This window comes from Callionymus lyra, chromosome 1, assembly GCF_982586985.1.
Source record: "Callionymus lyra chromosome 1, fCalLyr1.hap1.1, whole genome shotgun sequence".
Taxonomy (NCBI): domain Eukaryota; kingdom Metazoa; phylum Chordata; class Actinopteri; order Syngnathiformes; family Callionymidae; genus Callionymus; species Callionymus lyra.
In genome coordinates this window covers 23,628,757-23,647,532 of record NC_141818.1, presented here as the reverse complement: position 1 = coordinate 23,647,532, position 18,776 = coordinate 23,628,757, and the positions used below count along the sequence as shown (strand labels likewise).

At 40.2% G+C, this 18,776-nt stretch overlaps 1 protein-coding gene across 2 annotated transcripts; it reads left to right on the top strand.

Moving 5' to 3' along the window:
* The first annotated feature begins 5,882 nt into the window (after positions 1-5,882).
* LOC148088589 (lymphotoxin-alpha-like) lies at positions 5,883-10,594 on the top strand. Of its 2 annotated transcripts, none has more exons than XM_087798063.1 (4): positions 5,883-6,098; positions 7,735-7,747; positions 7,816-7,860; positions 8,513-10,594. In XM_087798063.1, the coding sequence occupies exons 1-4, from the start codon at positions 5,925-5,927 to the stop codon at positions 8,956-8,958; spliced, it is 678 nt and encodes a 225-aa protein (XP_087654189.1). In that variant the 5' UTR covers positions 5,883-5,924; the 3' UTR covers positions 8,959-10,594. The 2 variants fall into 2 exon arrangements, with proteins under 2 accessions (XP_087654189.1, XP_087654180.1); XM_087798054.1 differs by having other exon boundaries at positions 5,883-6,207.
* Positions 10,595-18,776: the final 8,182 nt, after the last annotated feature.

Genomic DNA, 18,776 nt, shown 5'->3' with positions numbered 1-18,776 from the left:
CCCCTGCTGCAACAGCCTCTCTCTTGCATGTTGGTCCCGTCTCACTTTCTGGTTCTCCTGCGATCGGGCAACTTTTGCCCCCACAAGGAGATCCAGATGAGATTTGGGCATCCTCCCCAACAGCATCTCTGCTGGAGGCAAGCCAGTGGTTGTGTGTGGAGTAATCCGATACTGGAATAAGCAACGTGCAAGCTTAGTCTCCAGCGTTTTCCCCGACATTTTCCTCAGTCCATCTTTCAGCGTCTCAACAGCACATTCTGCTAAGCCGTTGGAAGCAGGGTGGTACGGCGCAGACCGTATATGTCGGATTCCATTCTTCTCCACAAACTCTTTGAAAACCTCACTGGTGAAAGTGGGCCCGTTGTCACTGACCACTTTATCCGGTAGCCCGTGGGTGGCAAAGATGCTTCTGAGCGCATCAGTGGTAACTGGGGCTGTGATATTTGACATGATGTGTGCTTCCATCCACTTTGAATGAGTGTCCACCAGCACAAGGAACATGTGACCCATAAACGGACCAGCAAAATCCAGGTGGAGCCTGGACCACGGACGGGCCGGCCACTCCCACGGGTGGAGAGGCGCAGGTGCGGGCATCTTCTGGTTACTTTGACACTGTGAACATTCTTTGACCTTTTCTTCCAACGCACCGTCCATCCCTGGCCACCACACAAACGACCTGGTGAAGCTCTTCATCCTTGACACCCCGGGGTGAGCTTCATGCAGCACTTCCATTACCTGAGCACGTCCTGCAGGTGGAATAATCACCCTGGAGCCCCAGAGGATACAGCCCTCCAGCACACTTGTACAAAGGGGTTTTTCCCAATGCATTTAAACATGCCATTGTGGAGCCTCTGCTCAAAAAACCAGGCTTAGACCCAACTGACCTCAGTAATTTCAGGCCTATTTCTAAGCTCCCTTTCTTGTCCAAGATCTTGGAGAAGGTGGTGTCCGAGCAGCTGTCTTTGTTCTTGGATCAGAGCGACATCCATGAGAAGTTTCAGTCTGGCTTCCGTAAACATCACTCTACGGAGACAGCTTTACTGAAAGTGTCCAGTGACATCTTGATGTCGGCTGACTCTGGTAAATTCACTGTTCTGGTTCTCTTGGATCTGTCGTCAGCCTTTGACACAGTTGATCACCAGATCCTGCTGAGAAGACTAAGGGATGAAGTGGGACTGTCTGGGTCTGTGTTAGAATGGTTCTCATCTTACCTTTCTGGGCGCAGTTTTAGTGTATCTGCCAATCAAATGAGGTCTGAATCGGCAGATCTGTTGTGTGGAGTCCCTCAAGGTTCTGTTCTGGGTCCTTTATTGTTTTTGCTGTACTTGATTCCCCTTGGTAAAATCATTCAGAGATTTCCAGATGTTTCTTATCACATTTTTGCTGATGACATCCAGCTCTACTGCTCTTTTGACCCAACTGAGCCCCAAAGGCTGAACAGCTTAGTCAATTGTTTGCTAGAAATCAAACAATGGCTGAGTGAAAACACTTTACAGCTTAATGTGGACAAAACTGAAACTCTGGTGATTGCTCCTGATGATACGATTCCAGGGTTGAGTCAGTACTTGGGTGACTTAGGTCAGTCTGTCAAACTGAGCCTGAGAAACCTGGGTGTTGTATTTGATAAAGACATGTCTCTTGTTCAACACTGTAGAAAACTGACCAGAAACTGTTTCCTTCAACTGAGAAAAATCTCTAAACTTAGGAAAATGCTGTCACAACATGATCTTGAGCTTGTAATCCATGCGTTTGTTTCTTCTCGTCTGGACTATTGTAACAGTTTGTTTTCATGTCTTAACAAGAAGGAGCTGTCTCGCCTGCAGTTGATTCAGAACTCTGCAGCGAGAATTCTGACCTGCTCTAGTAGAAGAACTCACATTTCTCCGGTCCTTAAAACTCTTCACTGGCTTCCAGTTTCTTTCAGGATCAACTTTAAAATTCTGGTTCTTACTTTCAGAGCTATTCATGGTCAGGCTCCTCCTTACATCACTGATCTGATCCAGCCTTACACCCCAGCTCGGTCTCTGAGGTCTGTGGATCAGAATCTACTTATGGTTCCACGCACACGGCTCAGGACCAGAGGAGAGAAATCTTTTCAGGCTGTTGCTCCTAAGCTTTGGAACAATCTTCCTCTCTCTTTGCGCTTGATGGAGTCTACTGACTCCTTTAAGAAACATCTTAAGACGTTTCTATTTGTGCAGGCTTTTCCTTGAATTTCTCGAACTCCTGTGTTGTTCTCGGTGTTGTCTTGATCTTTGAAGTATGTACTGTTTTGAGTATTGTTTTGATTGTTAAAGCGCTTTGTGACCCTGGTCTCGAAAAGCGCTATATAAATATATATTACTTACTTACTTACTTACTTACTTACACTGAGCTCCAGCTGACGCTGGACATAGGGCTTGAGCTCCTCCTGCTCAACTGTTACCGGCCAGCCCTGCAGCAGCCATTGCTTTACTTGTGACAGCGCCGGGTCTCTTTCAGTCCACTGTTTGATCTGCTTTGCTGACACCGGAGAGTCAGACAGCCTGTCTAACAAAAACACAGTCTCTGGAAGGAGGTTAGCTTGGCTCGGTGACTCTGGGAGGGGAAAACGGCTGAACGCGTCTTCATTTGCATTTTCACGCCCAGCGCTGCACTCTTGCTGACGCCATGGGTGAAATACCTTTAGTCTCACCAAACAGGCCCAGCAAGGGCTTGTGGTCTGTGAAAATGGTAAATGGGCGACCATAAAGGTACTGGTGGAACCGTTTCACAGCAAAAACTACAGCTAGCCCCTCCTTCTCTAGCTGAGAGTAACCCCGTTCTGCTGATGTGAGGGTATGAGACACGTACCCAATAGGCTTCTCACCTCCGTCATCCATACGATGCGAAAGGACCGCCCCCACGCCGTAGGGTGATGCATCACAGGACAAAACAACTTCCTTGTCTGGGTCAAAGTGCACAATCAGAGTTGCAGAGTGCAATAGTTATTTTACCTGCTGGAACGCTGTCTCTTGATCCTGCTGCCAATTCCAGGAACAGTCTTTGTGCAGGATCTGATAGAGTGGGGCAAGCACAGTGGAGAGTTCAGGCAAGAACTTCTCATAATAGTTCACTAAGCCCTAGAACGACCTGAGTTCTGCCAAATTCTTTGGGCTAGGAGCCTCCTTTATCGCCCTCACTTTCTCTGTCATGGGGGAAAGCCCCTGAGCTGAAATCATATGACCCAGGTAGGAGCCTGGAAAACGCATTTACTGCGCTGTAACCGCAGCCCGGCCTCCTTCATTCTCTGCAGCACCTGGTCGAGGTTTTGCAGATGCTCCCCTTCGGTCTTACCCGTCACCAAGATGTCGTCTAGGTAGACAGCAAAATGGGGAATGTTCTGCAGGAGGTTGTCCATGGTGCGCTGAAAAATGGCTGGGCTGGACGCAACCCCGAACACCAATCGATTGTACTTGAACAGACCCTTGTGGGTGTTGATGGTCACATATTGTTTAGAGTCCTCGTCCAGCAGCAATTGTTGGTACGCGTGACTCATGTCCAGTTTGGTAAACGTTTGTCCTCCTGCCAGTGTGGCGAACAACACCTAGCAATCGGCGTTGAATGCTGTCATTATTGATACCACAGACCAACCTGTCCCGTAGCATGTCGTCAAGCACCGGTCCAAACTCGCAATATTCCGACAGTTGTCTCAGCTCCGCCACGAATGCAGCAACCGAAACTCCCTCTTTGCGTGAATGTGTGTGGAACTTGAAGCGCTGAACAATCACTGACGGTTTGGGGTTGTGATGCTCCTGCACCAGCGTCACCAATTCCTTGAATGACAAGTCACCTGGCTTCCGTGGGGTTGCCAAGTTGCGTATCAACTTGTACGTCTTGGCACCGCGCACAGTGAGGAGAATCGATCTTTGCCTTTCCTCCTCCTTAATGCCATTCGCCAGGAAAAAGTGCTCCAGTCTCTCGACATATTCAATCCAGTCACCATCCAGCTCGACGAACTCACTGAGCGTGCCGACCGTAGCCGCAGCCATGCTACAAGCTAAAACTACACGGAACTTCTTCTCCGTCCCTAACTACACGACACTCATATTTGTTTTAATCCTCGTCGCCAAAAGTGTGGTAACCCAAGGGTAATGACGCACGCACACTTGGAGCTCAGTTAGAGTACTTTACTGGAAAACATATCACCGTACAACAGCCCAGCATGGACCATCCATTCCGTAGGCGGTGCAACACTAAAACCCGCCGGTAGAGTACACGGGTAAAGGCACAAAGGTTCCGGGGTGCAATATATAAATGAGTGCAACATTAATTCAGTCTATAACATTTCTCATGAACATGAAACCTACCCATCCTAACATGAAACTCTCCCATCCTAAGATGAAACTTTCCCATCCTAACATGAACCTTTCTTATCCTAACATGAAACTTTCCCATCCTAACATGAAACTTTCTCATCCTAACATGAACTATCCCAACCCATCATGAAACTATCCCAAACCATGATGAAACTATCCCAACCCATCATGAAACTATCCCAACCAATCATGAAACGATCCCAACCCATGATGAAACTTTCTTATCCTAAATGAAACTTTCTCATCCTAACCTGAACTATCCCAACCCATCATGAAACGATCCCAACCCATCATGAAACTTTCTTATCCTAACATGAAACTTTCCCAACCCATTATGAAACTTTCTCATCCTACCATGAAACTATCCCAACCCATCATGACACTTTCCCATCCTAACATGAAACTTTCCTAACCCCTCATGAAACTTTCTCATCCTAACATGAAACTTTCTTATCCTAACATGAAACTTTCCCATCCTAACATGAAACTTTCTTATCCTAACATGAAACTTTCCCATTCTAACATGAAACCTTCCCATCCTAACATGAAACTTTCCCATCCTAACATGAAACTTTTCCATCCTAACATGAAACTTTCTCATCCTAACATGAAACTTTCTCATCCTAACATGAACTATCCCAACCCATCATGAAACTATCCCAAACCATGATGAAACTTTCCCATCCCATCGTGAAACTTTCTTATCCTACATGAAACTTTCTTATCCTAACATGAAACTTTCTCATCCTAACATGAAACTTTCTCATCCTAACATGAAACTTTCTTATCCTAACATGAAACTTTCCCATCCTAACATGAAACTTTCTCATCCTAACATGAACTATCCCAACCCATCATGAAACTTTCCCATCCTAACATGAAACTTTCTTATCCTAACATGAAACTTTCCCATCCTAACATGAAACTTTCCTAACCCCTCATGAAACTTTCTCATCCCATCATGAAACTTTCCATCCTAACATGAAACTTTCTTATCCTAACATGAAACTTTCTCATCCTTACATCAAACTTTCCCATCCTAACATGAAACTTTCTTATCCTAACATGAAACTTTCTCATCCTTACATGAAACTTTCCCATCCTAACATGAAACTTTCTCATCCTAAAATGAAACCACTCCACGCTGGAACTGAGAGAGGGAAAGAGAGGGAGAGAGAGAGAAAGGGAGAGAGAGTGAGAAAGGGAGGGAGAGAGTGAGAAAGGGAGGGAGAGAGAGAGAAAGGGAGGGAGAGAGAGAGAAAGGGAGGGAGAGAGAGAGAAAGGGAGGGAGAGAGTGAGAAAGGGGGGAGAGAGAGAGTGAGAAAGGGAGGGAGAGAGTGAGAAAGGGACGGAGAGAGAGAGGAAGGGAGGGAGAGAGTGAGGGAGAGAGGGAGAGAGAGAGAGAGAGAGAGAGAGGGGAAAAAGGGACGGAGAGAGAGAGAAAGAGCGGGAGAGAGTGAGAAAGAGAGGGAGAGAGTGAGAAAGGGAGGGAGAGAGTGAGAAAGGGACGGAGAGAGAGGGGAGGGGAGGGGTAAGGCAGACAGAGGGAGGGAGACACAGATCTTGTGGTTCAAAAAGAAAACAGTGATGAGCGTCACAGGAAGTTTGGGAAGGCTGGAGAGGTTCACGTGGGCGACGACAGGCACAAATGGAGGCGTTGATCGGCTCAGAAGGATCATTCATGGACGCGAGTCGAGAGGAGAACATGGACCCCCCCTGCTGCTGCTGCCACCGGACGACGACCAGGACCAGCCTGACGAGGTCTGGGGCGCCCGGCGCGTGCCGATGTTTTGTCGCGGGTCTGCTTCTGTTGCTGGTGACAGCTGTACTGACTTTCACGATCACGTCACACTTCGCTGCCTGCACACAGGTAACTGCGGTTCATCCGCGCAGTTCTTTAGGGTTTAAAGTCCGGAAGATTTCCTCACAGCAGTTTAAATAAGCACCGCTTAGATATGCCCGCATTTCCTGGACCTATTTAATGGCATGTTTTCATTGACATGTGACACTGTCACGCGCTCGTGAGTTCCAATCAATGACTACTATGGATGTATTATAGATGTATACTACTATAATATAAAGTATCACAACATTTGAAAATAGAAATGTAGAGATATTATTGTTTAAATATTCATATTTTGTAGCTAGATTTATTGATTTTATAATCCCTCAAACCTTTCATGTTGTAATGTAACAGCAACAAAATATGAATATTTAAACAATAATATCTCCACATTTCTAATTTCAAATTTTGTGACACTTTTTATTATAGTATACATCCTCTATAATACATCCATAGTAGTCATTGATTGGAACTCTGGAGATTTATTGATTTATAATCCCTCAAACCTGTCACGTTTGACATGTGAAACAGCAACTTGTTTAAATCTCAACTTGTTTCAAACAATCCGAATTTATGTAACACAATCATGACAACAAAAACAAAAAGTTGTATAAATCGATGAAGAACAAACGTTTATTTTACAGCACCGAGTATGACAGAGTATGATCATGAAGGATTAAAAAGCACACAGAGTTGTTCTGCTCTTATTTTGAAACCGGAGGTTTGTCACGTGTTTTGCACGGCATTCGTGGATATTGACGTAATGTTAAGCGAGAAGTGGCACATTAGTTCTAACTTTTTCAAACTAACGGTGCAAAGCCAAACAATTGTTGAGTTATTTTTAGTAACAGATCATTCAAGAGACGTGACGACACGTAGGAAAGGCAGATATTTACAAGAAATACTGGTTCTAATCCAAGGGCAGTTGTTGGGGATTACCAGACATGGAAAAAAAAAATCGACCTGTAGTTTGGCTCGTCGTGACTGATCTGAGGTTTTTAAAAAACACTAGAAGCTCATTTAACCAAAGCCAACCTCGATATAACTATTTATTAAAAATTAGACATATGTATCCAAAACACAATAAATGTCATCGACCATGGTTCATAAAAAACCGAGGCCCTTCTAAACTAAAAGATAACCAATTTCTTGCAAGATCTGGAAGATGAAGGAGCAGATGATGGTTATCATGGAGTAGCAACTATTTCATCATCAATGTTCTCACAATATGTAATTACATCATACTAATTTTCCATGGCCTATAATGTCTTTATGATCATTAACTTATAATAAATCAAATCTGTTTGGAAAACGATCAAGAGAGCATTGTAATAGCTGTATGTGTGTCAGAGACATGAAATGTTTCCTATGTTGTCATTTGTCAGATAAGCTTCTCATCTGTCTTTGGGCGTGGTCAAGTATTGGAGGATGTTGCTCATCGTATTCACATTTTGTTGTCTTTAAACTGACAATCCTATGAGCACACTTTGTTGCCGGACAAATTCTCTGACATTCTGAAATGCTTCGTAGCTAATATTATTTTGTTTTTTACAGGCATGCTCAGATGGTGAGTATTCACTTTCCATGTTTGTAACATCAGCAACAATCATGACTGTTCTATTGCTTCTCTCCCAGATGGTAGGATGACACATGACAAGTATCCCAGAGCCCTGTTGACAGGTAAGAGAAGCATTATCTTTTCAAAAACACTTGTTCTGTCTTTTCTTTTTATTTATAATAGGTTGACTAAACCAACCAGTGTAGACTTCAAAATAGACAAGTTTACTAGTTATTTAGAAGACTTTCACACAATAAATGCTATAGAAAGATGAAAAAATTGAGAGATTAATTAATTTTGGTCTATTATTATGTGATATAGTTTATCTATTTGTAATCTCACCAAGTTGCTGCCTAATATCTACTGGAGTTATTTTCATTTAACATCATTATGGCGGCCGATCAAACGTTATGACATATAGAAAAACATTTCTTCATTAATCAATTATTGTGTTGAACAGTCTTACTAGTCTTTCAAATTCTGATGTATTTGAGAGTCGAGTGTTGTTGCAACCTTTAGTTTCCAGCAGCAGTTTCACAAGAAGAAGCTTGTGCATTTATTCCCGCCATAGAAGTTCCTTGATGACAGTGGAAAGATATTATTTACAACAACAATATGACTAAACAGACAACAACAACAAAGAAAATATTCTTCTCAGTGACCAGGCTTAGAAATGAGTATAATGAGTATTAATACAACCACAAAAAAAAAATCACCATTAGGCCTTTTGTGCTGTCAGCAGCCGTCACAGTTTCTCGTACTTTCTTTTAACAGCGGAATACAGCGGTGCAACATCCTCCAGCGCTGATCCTTCGAAGGATAAAGTCGTCAGATGGGAGAGCAGGGTCGGGAATGCTTTCTGCAATGGAGGCTTTAACTACTCTGACGGGAACCTGACTGTTCCTGTGGCTGGCTATTACAACCTCATGGTACAGATTGCCTACCAATACAAGGCCAACCTGAGCTGTCCCAGAAGCAACAACATCAAGCTTTCCTACCAGGTGTTGGTCTACCGAGAGAGCTACAAGGAGTATAAACCGCTTATCTCTGCGGAAGAGACGGTAAACTGCAGCATGGAGTACTGGAAAAAGTCGCTACATGTCAGCGGACTATTCTACTTGGAGTCCAATTGCAAATTGAAAGTGACATCATCACACACTTCATTGATTGTCAAAAAAGAATATCTGACATTCTTTGGTGTCCAACTCGGTCCACCTTGAATGTGCGTTTTATGCATACATGTTGCACATTTCAGTGCAACGATGCATTTAAACACTTTATGATGTTCATTTCTTACTCAAAGAAGAATTTCTGTCCTTCTGTTGTTGCAAGAGAAATACTTCTGACAACCCTGCTGTGTGATGCTGGCACGTTTACAGACAGGTGTAGATCTTGAGTCACGTCCACAGACAGACATTGTAAGTTATGTTGGCACAGACAGGCTGTCAAAGATGTCTCTTCCTGTCGGCCTAAATGTGGACGCACTCATGTCATCATTGCAGAAAGGCCTGTAGTCACTTGCAGGCCAGAGATAAAATAGATCTAAAAAAAATTCTAAGACTTCCTCAGCTGGGCAGCAAGTGTGCTGAGAGGCTAATTAAAACTTGAAAATAAGTAGGACTCGTTTTGACAGCGTAACCGCAACTACGATGTACGAATTACATGAATATGAAGTTATAAAACCAGAAACACTGCTAAGTCAGGAGAGCAGAAAAATGTATTACACTGAAGACCAGTAATTTTTAAACCAGTGTGCATCAGGACATCATCAGGTGTGCTCTGAAAAAGTCATGGATCATCTGTTTACTACAATAATGCTACAGCACATGCATCTGATTCATCAAAACAATAATGGCGCCAGCAATCGTGAGCTTCCGTCTTCGCCTTTGACATGGTTTTTATTCACTCATTTATGCTCAAAAAGATTTGGCAGAGTATATTTGATTCATTGTAGGAAAAGATTGATAATATGAACATTTGACATATGACATCCCTGTCGTTGGTCAATTTGCACTGTGGAATGTTTTGGTTTAATAATTGTACGGATAATGCTTATGAACAGCCTACCAGGAATAAAAAAGACATTTACAGTACGATGATGTTTCGTCAATCATTTTTGTGATTAATGTGCACCAAATGCAGCTCGTAAGAATAAATAAGCAGCAGAAAGACACTTGGAACATGCACAGTGCATTCATTGTCAGTTATTTTAGACAAATAATGTAAAATATGTGCCCCGACTTAAAAAGGTTGGAAAAAAATGTTTATTTTATTATTTTAATTTATTTGACCTTTATTCAGTTAGTAATAAATTCATTGAGATTCAGAGATTCATTGAGATTTTGCAAGGGGTTCCTGGTAAAGAGAGCAGCATAGTAGGTCAACATAAAGTTTACTCTTAAAAAGCAACAAAACCAACATAAAAACAGTAAAACAAAATCACATTATTAGATTTTCACATGCAGTTATCAAATAGTAATTTATCATAGCTTTAAAATCTTCCAAACTTGATAGATAATCCGTTTAGGACTGTATTTATACCAGGACGTAGGTGTGGATGTTTGGAGGCACTTTACCCCGGCGTACGAGGAATAGCTTACATAATAAATCCGTATGTCTACCATTGATAAAAAAAAAGGGTCAACACATTTGATACAATAAATTCAAACTTCACTCATTTTCTACTCACCTTCATGTCAACTAAGGGTTGGGTTTATTAATCTGTTCGTTTTTAGAGTTATAGAAAAAATATATTTTCATTTTAATGCAGCGACTGGAGCTCAGTTTTCTTGTCTTTATCTTTGTCCAAAATAAGGAACTACTTCTGTGGTGTTTGTCTGTAATGTCCACCTTGTATTTAAGCCTCGATTAGACAAATTGTTCCGGGAAAAACTGAAACAAGTTTGTATTTTAAGTTTAGGTTTAAGAACGGTAGTGACAGTTACTAGAATTCAATTTTCTGTGGATGGTACAGATCAAGTGGTTCAGAAAAATGTGTGGAATTAATATCTCTACATTTATCATCTTTGGCTGGAACTCCCTTGAACACAAACACAACCTAAATATATCTTGAAGATATATCTTATATATATATATATGATCTGTAACTAATTAACCTTAATAATATAATGTGTTTTAAAGGCAGAAAGTTTTCTTTGCAACATTAAAAACAAGTAATAGTAACAGTAATTACTTCTACTGTGTGTCAAATATTGATGTCCTCAAACATCACTCTACGGAGACAGCCTTACTGAAAGTATCCAGTGACATTGTGATGTTGGCTGACTCGGGTCAATACACTGTTCTGGTTCTCTTGGATCTGTCCTGTTTGACACAGTTGATCACCAGATCCTGCTGGGAAGACTGAGGGATGAAGTGGGACTGTCTGGGTCTGTGTTACAATGGTTCTCATCATACTTTTCTGGGCGCAGTTTCAGTGTATCTGCCAATCAAATGAGGTCTGAATCAGCAGATCTGTTGTGTGGAGTCCCTCAAGGTTCTGTTTTGGGCATTTCAACCATGTATTTTTGCTGTATATAGTTTTGTTTGTTAAAGTGCTTTGTGACCCTACTCTAGAAAGGCGCTCTAAAAATAACCTTTACTTTACTTTCTTACTTAACATTGCTTGCATGGCTTCTTACCACAGCTTCTCAAATGCCAAGCTTGATAGGATATAGAAAAAATGGGAAAACTAAGTTTTATAAAACAGAAAATATGATTAAATCAATTGAATGAAACTACTTTCTTGAGTTAAAAAAAATTGAACCCTAGTGTCTGGGTCAAGGTGAACGACCTCCCTGGCTTCCATAAATATATATGTAGTGGTTGAGGTTGTGACTAATGAAGTTTGTTTCATTTAATTGTCATTTCTGTTATTATTATGTTAACGACTTTTGAAATAGCCTTCTCGGAGGGATGTGCTTATCTCAGTGCGTTAATAGTTAACTTTTCTACAAATGTAAACAGAGCATGAGAAAGTTTATGCCTGAACAAGATTCCACAATCAGGAATGCTGCTGCACAAGATAGGAAGTATTGGTGAAAAAATCAGGTTGTAAATCATTGTAATTAGAAACCATACAAGTAATAACAGCGACATGTTAAGTGCACAGCTGGGTTGTAAAAGACAAAAACACTGATTTTTGAGAAAGTGAACCTACTGCAGAAATGCAAAAAGCCACATTTCCTCACCAACTTTCTACCACACGTGACATTTTTCTCTCCTGTAGATAAGGAAAGTCAATTACATTTCTTTAATTACACAGTGCGGTCACAATGTTAGTGCTGATGTTTGCATACCTCACTTCATCTCTGCGACATCATGAAAATGATGTCATACACTGGAATGCGGAAGGAAGAAAGTTTCTTAATCAATCCTGACCTTTGTACTTTTATCTACCGACTCTTGTAAAACAACAAACACACGTTGACATCAGTTTACTCACATCAACAATAGGGTTGTCCTGGCAACAGATAAACAATGACAGCGTTAATCACTGTGACTCATGCTCTTAAATTTGTGGGCTACATAATATCTTCATCCTTCCGCCTCTGTTGAAGCATTTTTTCAAGAGACAGTACAACAAGCTCATTGACACTGGCAGCCGCCAGGCATCTCTGAAAGGGGCAGAAGATGCCACAACGACGCTTCAGTAAGTCCCCACACCCCCTCAAGAAATGTGTAGTGATCCGAGGCTTCTTTCCCTGAGACGCCAATAAAATGTAAATGTTAAAAAAATGAGGGATTTTGAAGGCATTTTACCTCATGTTCAGGGGCAGACATGGGGGGGAGTGGCCTGGGAGTCACTAGCAGACCAGCCCACTTCATGTGTGGTACAGGAAGCTATCCAGTCAGTGACACAAGTTTTCTGTACCTTGATGAAAAAACAGCTTTTTACATTGTTCTGTACAATAATCATATGGTAAACATTTACCCGAAGCCTTAAGTAGCCTACAGTAAAATAATTACAGCAGTGATTTTAAAGCATGTAATGATTTTAATGCAGGTTTTTAAACAGGTCACTGATACAAAACAATTTGTCCCACCAATTTGCCCGACTGGTAGAGCTAAAATAACTATATGCTGGGAAACTAGAAGGGAACCTAATTAAAACAAAAATCACTTTCCATAAAGATGTTATTTTGAAATAGATTAACAACAAAACTAACTATATAGTATGTATACATGTCAGATATTCATGACAATGAGAACACAACTGAAAAATGACATTTGAAAACTGAAAATGTGAAGAAGAATATTTACCAGCTTTTTTTGGTCTTTGATTGATTTGGACACAGTCCTGGGGTTACAGTCCCCCCTGGAGAGCTCTCTGCAACATGAATATACATATATATAAGAGACAAAAAAATGACAATATGCAAAACAGTTAAGATGTATGTCATGAGAGGAAAGAAAACCCTGGGAGCCGCAAAACCATTTGACTTTTAAAATTAAATATCATTCCATATTATTAGCACTTTCTTTGTTTTCATTTAAGCTATACTGTATATATAAATATATACAAACCATAAATAAAACGTTAGTTAGTGATCGTTCACCCAAAATTCAAACTTATCTCATTTTCTACTCACCGACATGTCGCCTAAGGATTGGAATTATTTTCAGAGTAATGTGTTCTTTCTAAGAGTTATAGACAGAAATTTATGTTTTCAGTTTAATGTAGCGACTGGAGCTCAGTTGTCTTCGTCTCCATCTTCGCCTAAAAATGCACTTAAAAAAATACAAATATAAGGAATTGTTCCCCAAAAAATTAAACAAGTCTATATTTTATGCTTGTTGTTATTGGGTGATACCAGAGCGTCAGCCTAAATCTCTAATGTAAGACAGCCAAGCAGTATGGAGTTATTTGGTATGCAAACATTGAAAGCAGATTGAAATTGTTTATTGTTCTAGATCTCGCTTAAACTTATTTCTGTATTCAAGTAATACCTGAGACCGGTGATAAGTTTGACCACCTTCTCTAAGATCTTGGACAAGAAAGGGAGCTTAGAAATAGGCCTCAAATTACTGAGGTCACTTGGGTCTAAGCCTGGCTTTTTGAGCAAAGGCTCCACAATCGCATGTTTAAATGCATTGGGAAAAACCCTGTGGAAAAGGAAAGGTTCACCATATTGGTAACCCAGGGGCCAATTGCATTAAACACTTGATAAAGAGCCTACATTGAAGGACGTCGTCTGAGCAAGAGGAGGGTTTCATCTTGCTCACCAGTGCTGAAATATCACCCAGAGTTACAAAGTTAAAGGAGGACTACAACGTGGAGACAGGCTCAGAGACAGCAGGGGTTCCACACAGAAGGGGAGGAATCTCAACAATACATTGCTGTCAGCTTCACAGAAGACAGTGGAGAATGTCTCTTCTTCTTGTTGAAATTTTGACCAGCCTGGTGCTTAAATCCAATAAAGTGATAGTTGTTGGTGACGTTACTATCTATGTGGATATGGTTCATGATAGCTTGGCTAAAATGTTCCATTCCATTCTAGAATCAATTGGCTTCTCTCAGTATCTATATGAACCTACTCACTGTTACAACCACACATTAGATCTTGTTCTAGCATAGCAATCTAGCTCTGCCCGAACCATTAAGTTATGCTGCTTCAGGTTGAGATTGGTGGAGTATGATTTAAACTGTAAAGAGTCTTGAGATAACTTTGTTATGATATGATACACTAAATAAAACATTTAAAAATGGAATTGAATCACACCCAAAAGCCTAGCACAGTAAGAGATATGATGAGTTGACTTGGTAGATACAGGAGAAACTATGTTGCTAATTTTGTTGAGATAACACTTACTCTCAGAGATAAGATTTAGGTTGTAGGATCCAAAAACTATAAGGTAACCCTCAGTGCGTACAGACATGAAGAAGGAAAGGCACTTATTGCTGTTAAAAAAGAAGTTGGCTAAAGCCGATTACTCATCTGTGTTTTTCAGAGATGTGTCATTACCACAAGGCATTGCAAATTCAGTTTTATGTCAGGAAACACCTTTTGGGAAGGAAGTGCTCCATTACCAAAGAGGATGACTTTAAGGAGTAGAATGTAGACTAAACCACTGTTGAAGAACCATTTGTTCTATTTCTTAGGCTCAGAATAGTACTCCTACTGTGACGTTGAAATGAACACACAAATCTCATGAGGCAGTTTCTCAAGGGAAAAAAATCGCTTTATTTAGCAACTGAAAATGCAAACGACTTGACTTACTGTTTAATGATATCATTTACTGCTCTTATGATAGCAAAATATGGCTGACAAAATGGACACACGATTGGGGACGTCTCATGTTTGATGAAGTGACGACACACCAAGAGAACACTAAACCAAGAAGAGGGACTAAAACAACTCTGACAGAAGACATGGTCAATATTTTTTTCACAGTCACTCGGACCTTCTGAGAGGTACAATTATGGCAGAATATTGAGGAGTAATATCAAAGGACAATTAAGATAAGTAATTAGCTGAATGTTTAACTAAGGGTAGTCCACAATTGGCAGATTTTTACCGACTCTGCTTATGTGTTGAGAGCATGCTGAATGTTATCAGGTGGCGTATGACTGCGTTTAAAACTTGTACTGGTACAAATAAAGAATGCAGCTCAGCCAGAAGTACTTAAACTACGATTGTTGTTACTAAAGTACCGGGGCACTCCAAATGTACCTGGGACGGCCAAAAGTAAAAACCAAAGTAGCTCTGGGAAACAATGTTGTAGACCAAAGCAGGTTTTGTACCTCCACTGGAGGGTGCCTGGCCAGAAATAGGATCTGAGGATCTTTCCTGTGTGTCCATAAGAACAATGGGACTCACTGATGAAGCAGAATGTTACAGAATAACAAGCAATACAGACAGAAGGTACTTCAGCCCTAAATAGCATGTCATAAATGTGGATTTAATGTGGATATTTGGGATTTCTGGAAAGATGGCTTAACTTTTCTGTATTGATCTTATAAAGGAGGACATGTCACACATACATCTGGAAATGTCAATGAGTGACCAAATATCAGGTAATTAAATGTGAAAAGCAAACTAACTTGACTCACTACCATGTTTCAAATGTTGAAGTTGAAGTCCCTCATGATGATGTTTTAAAGTTTACTTTATAGAGTTCCTCCCCATCTCAAATCTCGGCAAACGAGAGGTTACGAAAGAAGAGTCCATTATGACATAATAATGGTCTCCACTCCTCCAGCCAGTTGTCTTCACAACTACTATGTTTATACAACATGTCCCTTGGAGTGGGGACTTCCGGGATTGATGATACATAGTGACAAACCCTGATGTTTGACCAATCACCGCAGAATGGGTGAATGGTGAGCAAGATTTAATGAAGTGTTTCAGTGGGCGGGGCTTAAGCACATTTTCTTGTAATATTAAAAGAGAGTTTTGTACAAACAGACAAATACTGATGAATACAATAGAGGTCCAAGATCTATTTAAGAGACACTTAAATCAAAACATTAGTTGCCCTTTAACACTATTATGTTAATGCAATGTTTTGTTTAGTACTGACGGATTTCTTGTTTTAATTTATTATTGGGAAAATACATGCTTACTGAAATATACTGTAAGATTTAAATGAACATTTTGTTTCTCCCTTTAAAAAAATAAATTCACACCAATCTTGTGTTCTTCATGCAGGCAAATAATATTTAGTCGTTTTTTGTGAAAAAAGCTATGAAAATAAAGGTTTCAAAAATCATTCACCATTTTCATTTTGTAAAAGAAACTCTCAGAAGACAAATCATTTGAAGACCACTTGTTTATCTCTACCTTAATTCTGACCTGAATGAGAGAAGATGTTTAAATGTGAAAGGATACCAAAGCTAAAACAAACATTTCCTTTTTTCGTTTAACAGATGGTTCTAATCAACATGGAATTCTGTGCTTCATCAAATATCGAAGGTTTGTTCTCAAATTCAGGAGAAAAGTCCAACTACAGACCAGACAAAGAATATAAGCCACATTTGAATGAGAAGTTATGTTTAGTTATGATGGTGCTTCTGTGGGGACATGTTTTGTACGAGACTGAGTATTGTGAAGTGCTTGATGGTGTATCTGTGTTATACCAGAGTGCATCTTTAAATATTTCATTGGCAATATGTAAAGGCTTTTTATCACAGGGGCAAAGTTAAGTAAATAAGGCATCAGGGCTGCAAAAAAAAGAGTTTTGCAACCCAGTGATCATTTGACCAATCCTGTTTTCATTGTTCAGGTTTTGACCATTAGAACCTATGGTGTCGGTGGAAGTGTCACATGAAATCAAATGTCTTGTTCCGCCACAAGTCTCCTCGCCCATATTTTTCAACCAGCATAGCAGATCAGTGCTGCTTCGATTTTTTTTCCCCGCGTCTTCATTTTTTCCTTTTGGTCACCGGCTTTATGTTAGCGTGGCATTGAGCCAGGTCTGTGCTAGATATGAGCTCCTTGGGTTTCACAAACAAAGTGCACATAACTTTGATGTCGTTCGTATCATCTCTTATGTCATGAAAATATTGTCAATCTTGCAAAAAAATGTTTAGGGTTTCATGATGTTACATTGTGCAGTTGTAACTATAAATGTCTAGTTTTATTATGAGTTACAATAAGATTTGTGGGAACACCCTAACACCATTTTATCAAGTCCTCATTACATTCATTTAACACACAGTAATATTGCTGATGAATGATTGCCTCATCTTTGTCTCTGCAGCATCATGTGTTTAAAGTCCAGTCAGCTGAAATTGTGGGAAAGTTTTTTATTGCACATTATCTCCTCAGTGTAAATTGACACACTTCCTGTGGACATCAGTCTCAGCATATCAACAATACTGTTGTCCTGGCAACAGAAATGCAATGACGCCGTTAATCACAATGACTCATGCTGTCAAATGTTTTGGCCATTGACCCTCAAAGTAACCTTCAGCCTTCTGGGTGCAGGTATGACTTCTGAAGGCTTGACAGAGTCACATTTATTGATTCTTAAAATAACTCTGACAAATGCACTGGAAGGTTTAAAACTACCCGGTCAACACTACAACAGTCATCAGCGTCAGGTGTGGCTATTATAGCATAAATAAAGTCATACGTCTCTGCCACTTTCAGGGCACACAAATGGAACTTTGTCATGGAACAATAGTTTAATAAAACCTGAGATCATTTTGAAATTAGATCCTTTTTACGTCATCTATTTTAGGATGGTTTTTCAGAGCTCGTCCTCCATTTAGCGTTCATAGTTGATTTCTTTTTCTTTACGTTATCTTTGCTTAAGCAACAAAACTTATCAACAAAATATTGTTTGTGCATTTTAAGGTATATTTGAGGATCTTAGTTCTACGTCATGACTGTTAAAAATTACACAAATTATTGTAAAGTATATGAAAAGAATGAGTCTAAATGTACAGACTGTTTTCAGGCACCCTTGAGTCACTCAGTGAGTCATGTAACCAATGCCCAGAAATGAAGAAGTTACTTATTAATTTTTTTTCAATTCTCTGACTCAAACGGTGCAGGACATAAAAGGAGGAGTTTATACTCAGACAGACCAAGGCTCGAGATGAAAATGGATCCCACACCCAAAACGTATTAATTAGATTAGATTCATTTTATCAATACCTCTGGAGATCTTCTTCAGGGAATTCGATTTCCATATGCCGCTGCCAAAAAAATGTTATCTTCTAAATCTTACCTTCGTTGACGAAAAATATTAAATAGAACAAAGGCATGTTAACCTAATGCCTTAGACCTAAAAAAAAAATACTCAAACAAATGACAATTGTGACAATTAACTTCTGGATTTCCTAATTTGACTGCACTACTCCACTATCACCCACCTTTCCCCTGACTCCTCCATTCAGTCCCTCAACACATAACTCTTCGACAAAAAGGAGTGAACTAGAAGCTTCTCTTAAATGGACGTTGGACTTCTACCTACGTTTACCGACACCAAACTCGCTCTGCTGTGATTGGTCAAACATCAAGGTTTGTCTCCGTGTGTCTTCAACCCCCAAAAAATCTCCACCTCCAATGGACTTGTTGTATAATCAAAG

Coding starts and splice junctions, on each gene's coding strand:
- LOC148088589 (XM_087798054.1), top strand. CDS start 5,986: ATGGAGGCGTTGATCGGCTCAGAAGGATCATTCATGGACGCGAGTCGA. Junction 7,861..8,512: donor TCCCAGAGCCCTGTTGACAG/GTAAGAGAAGCA, acceptor TTCTTTTAACAG/CGGAATACAGCGGTGCAACA.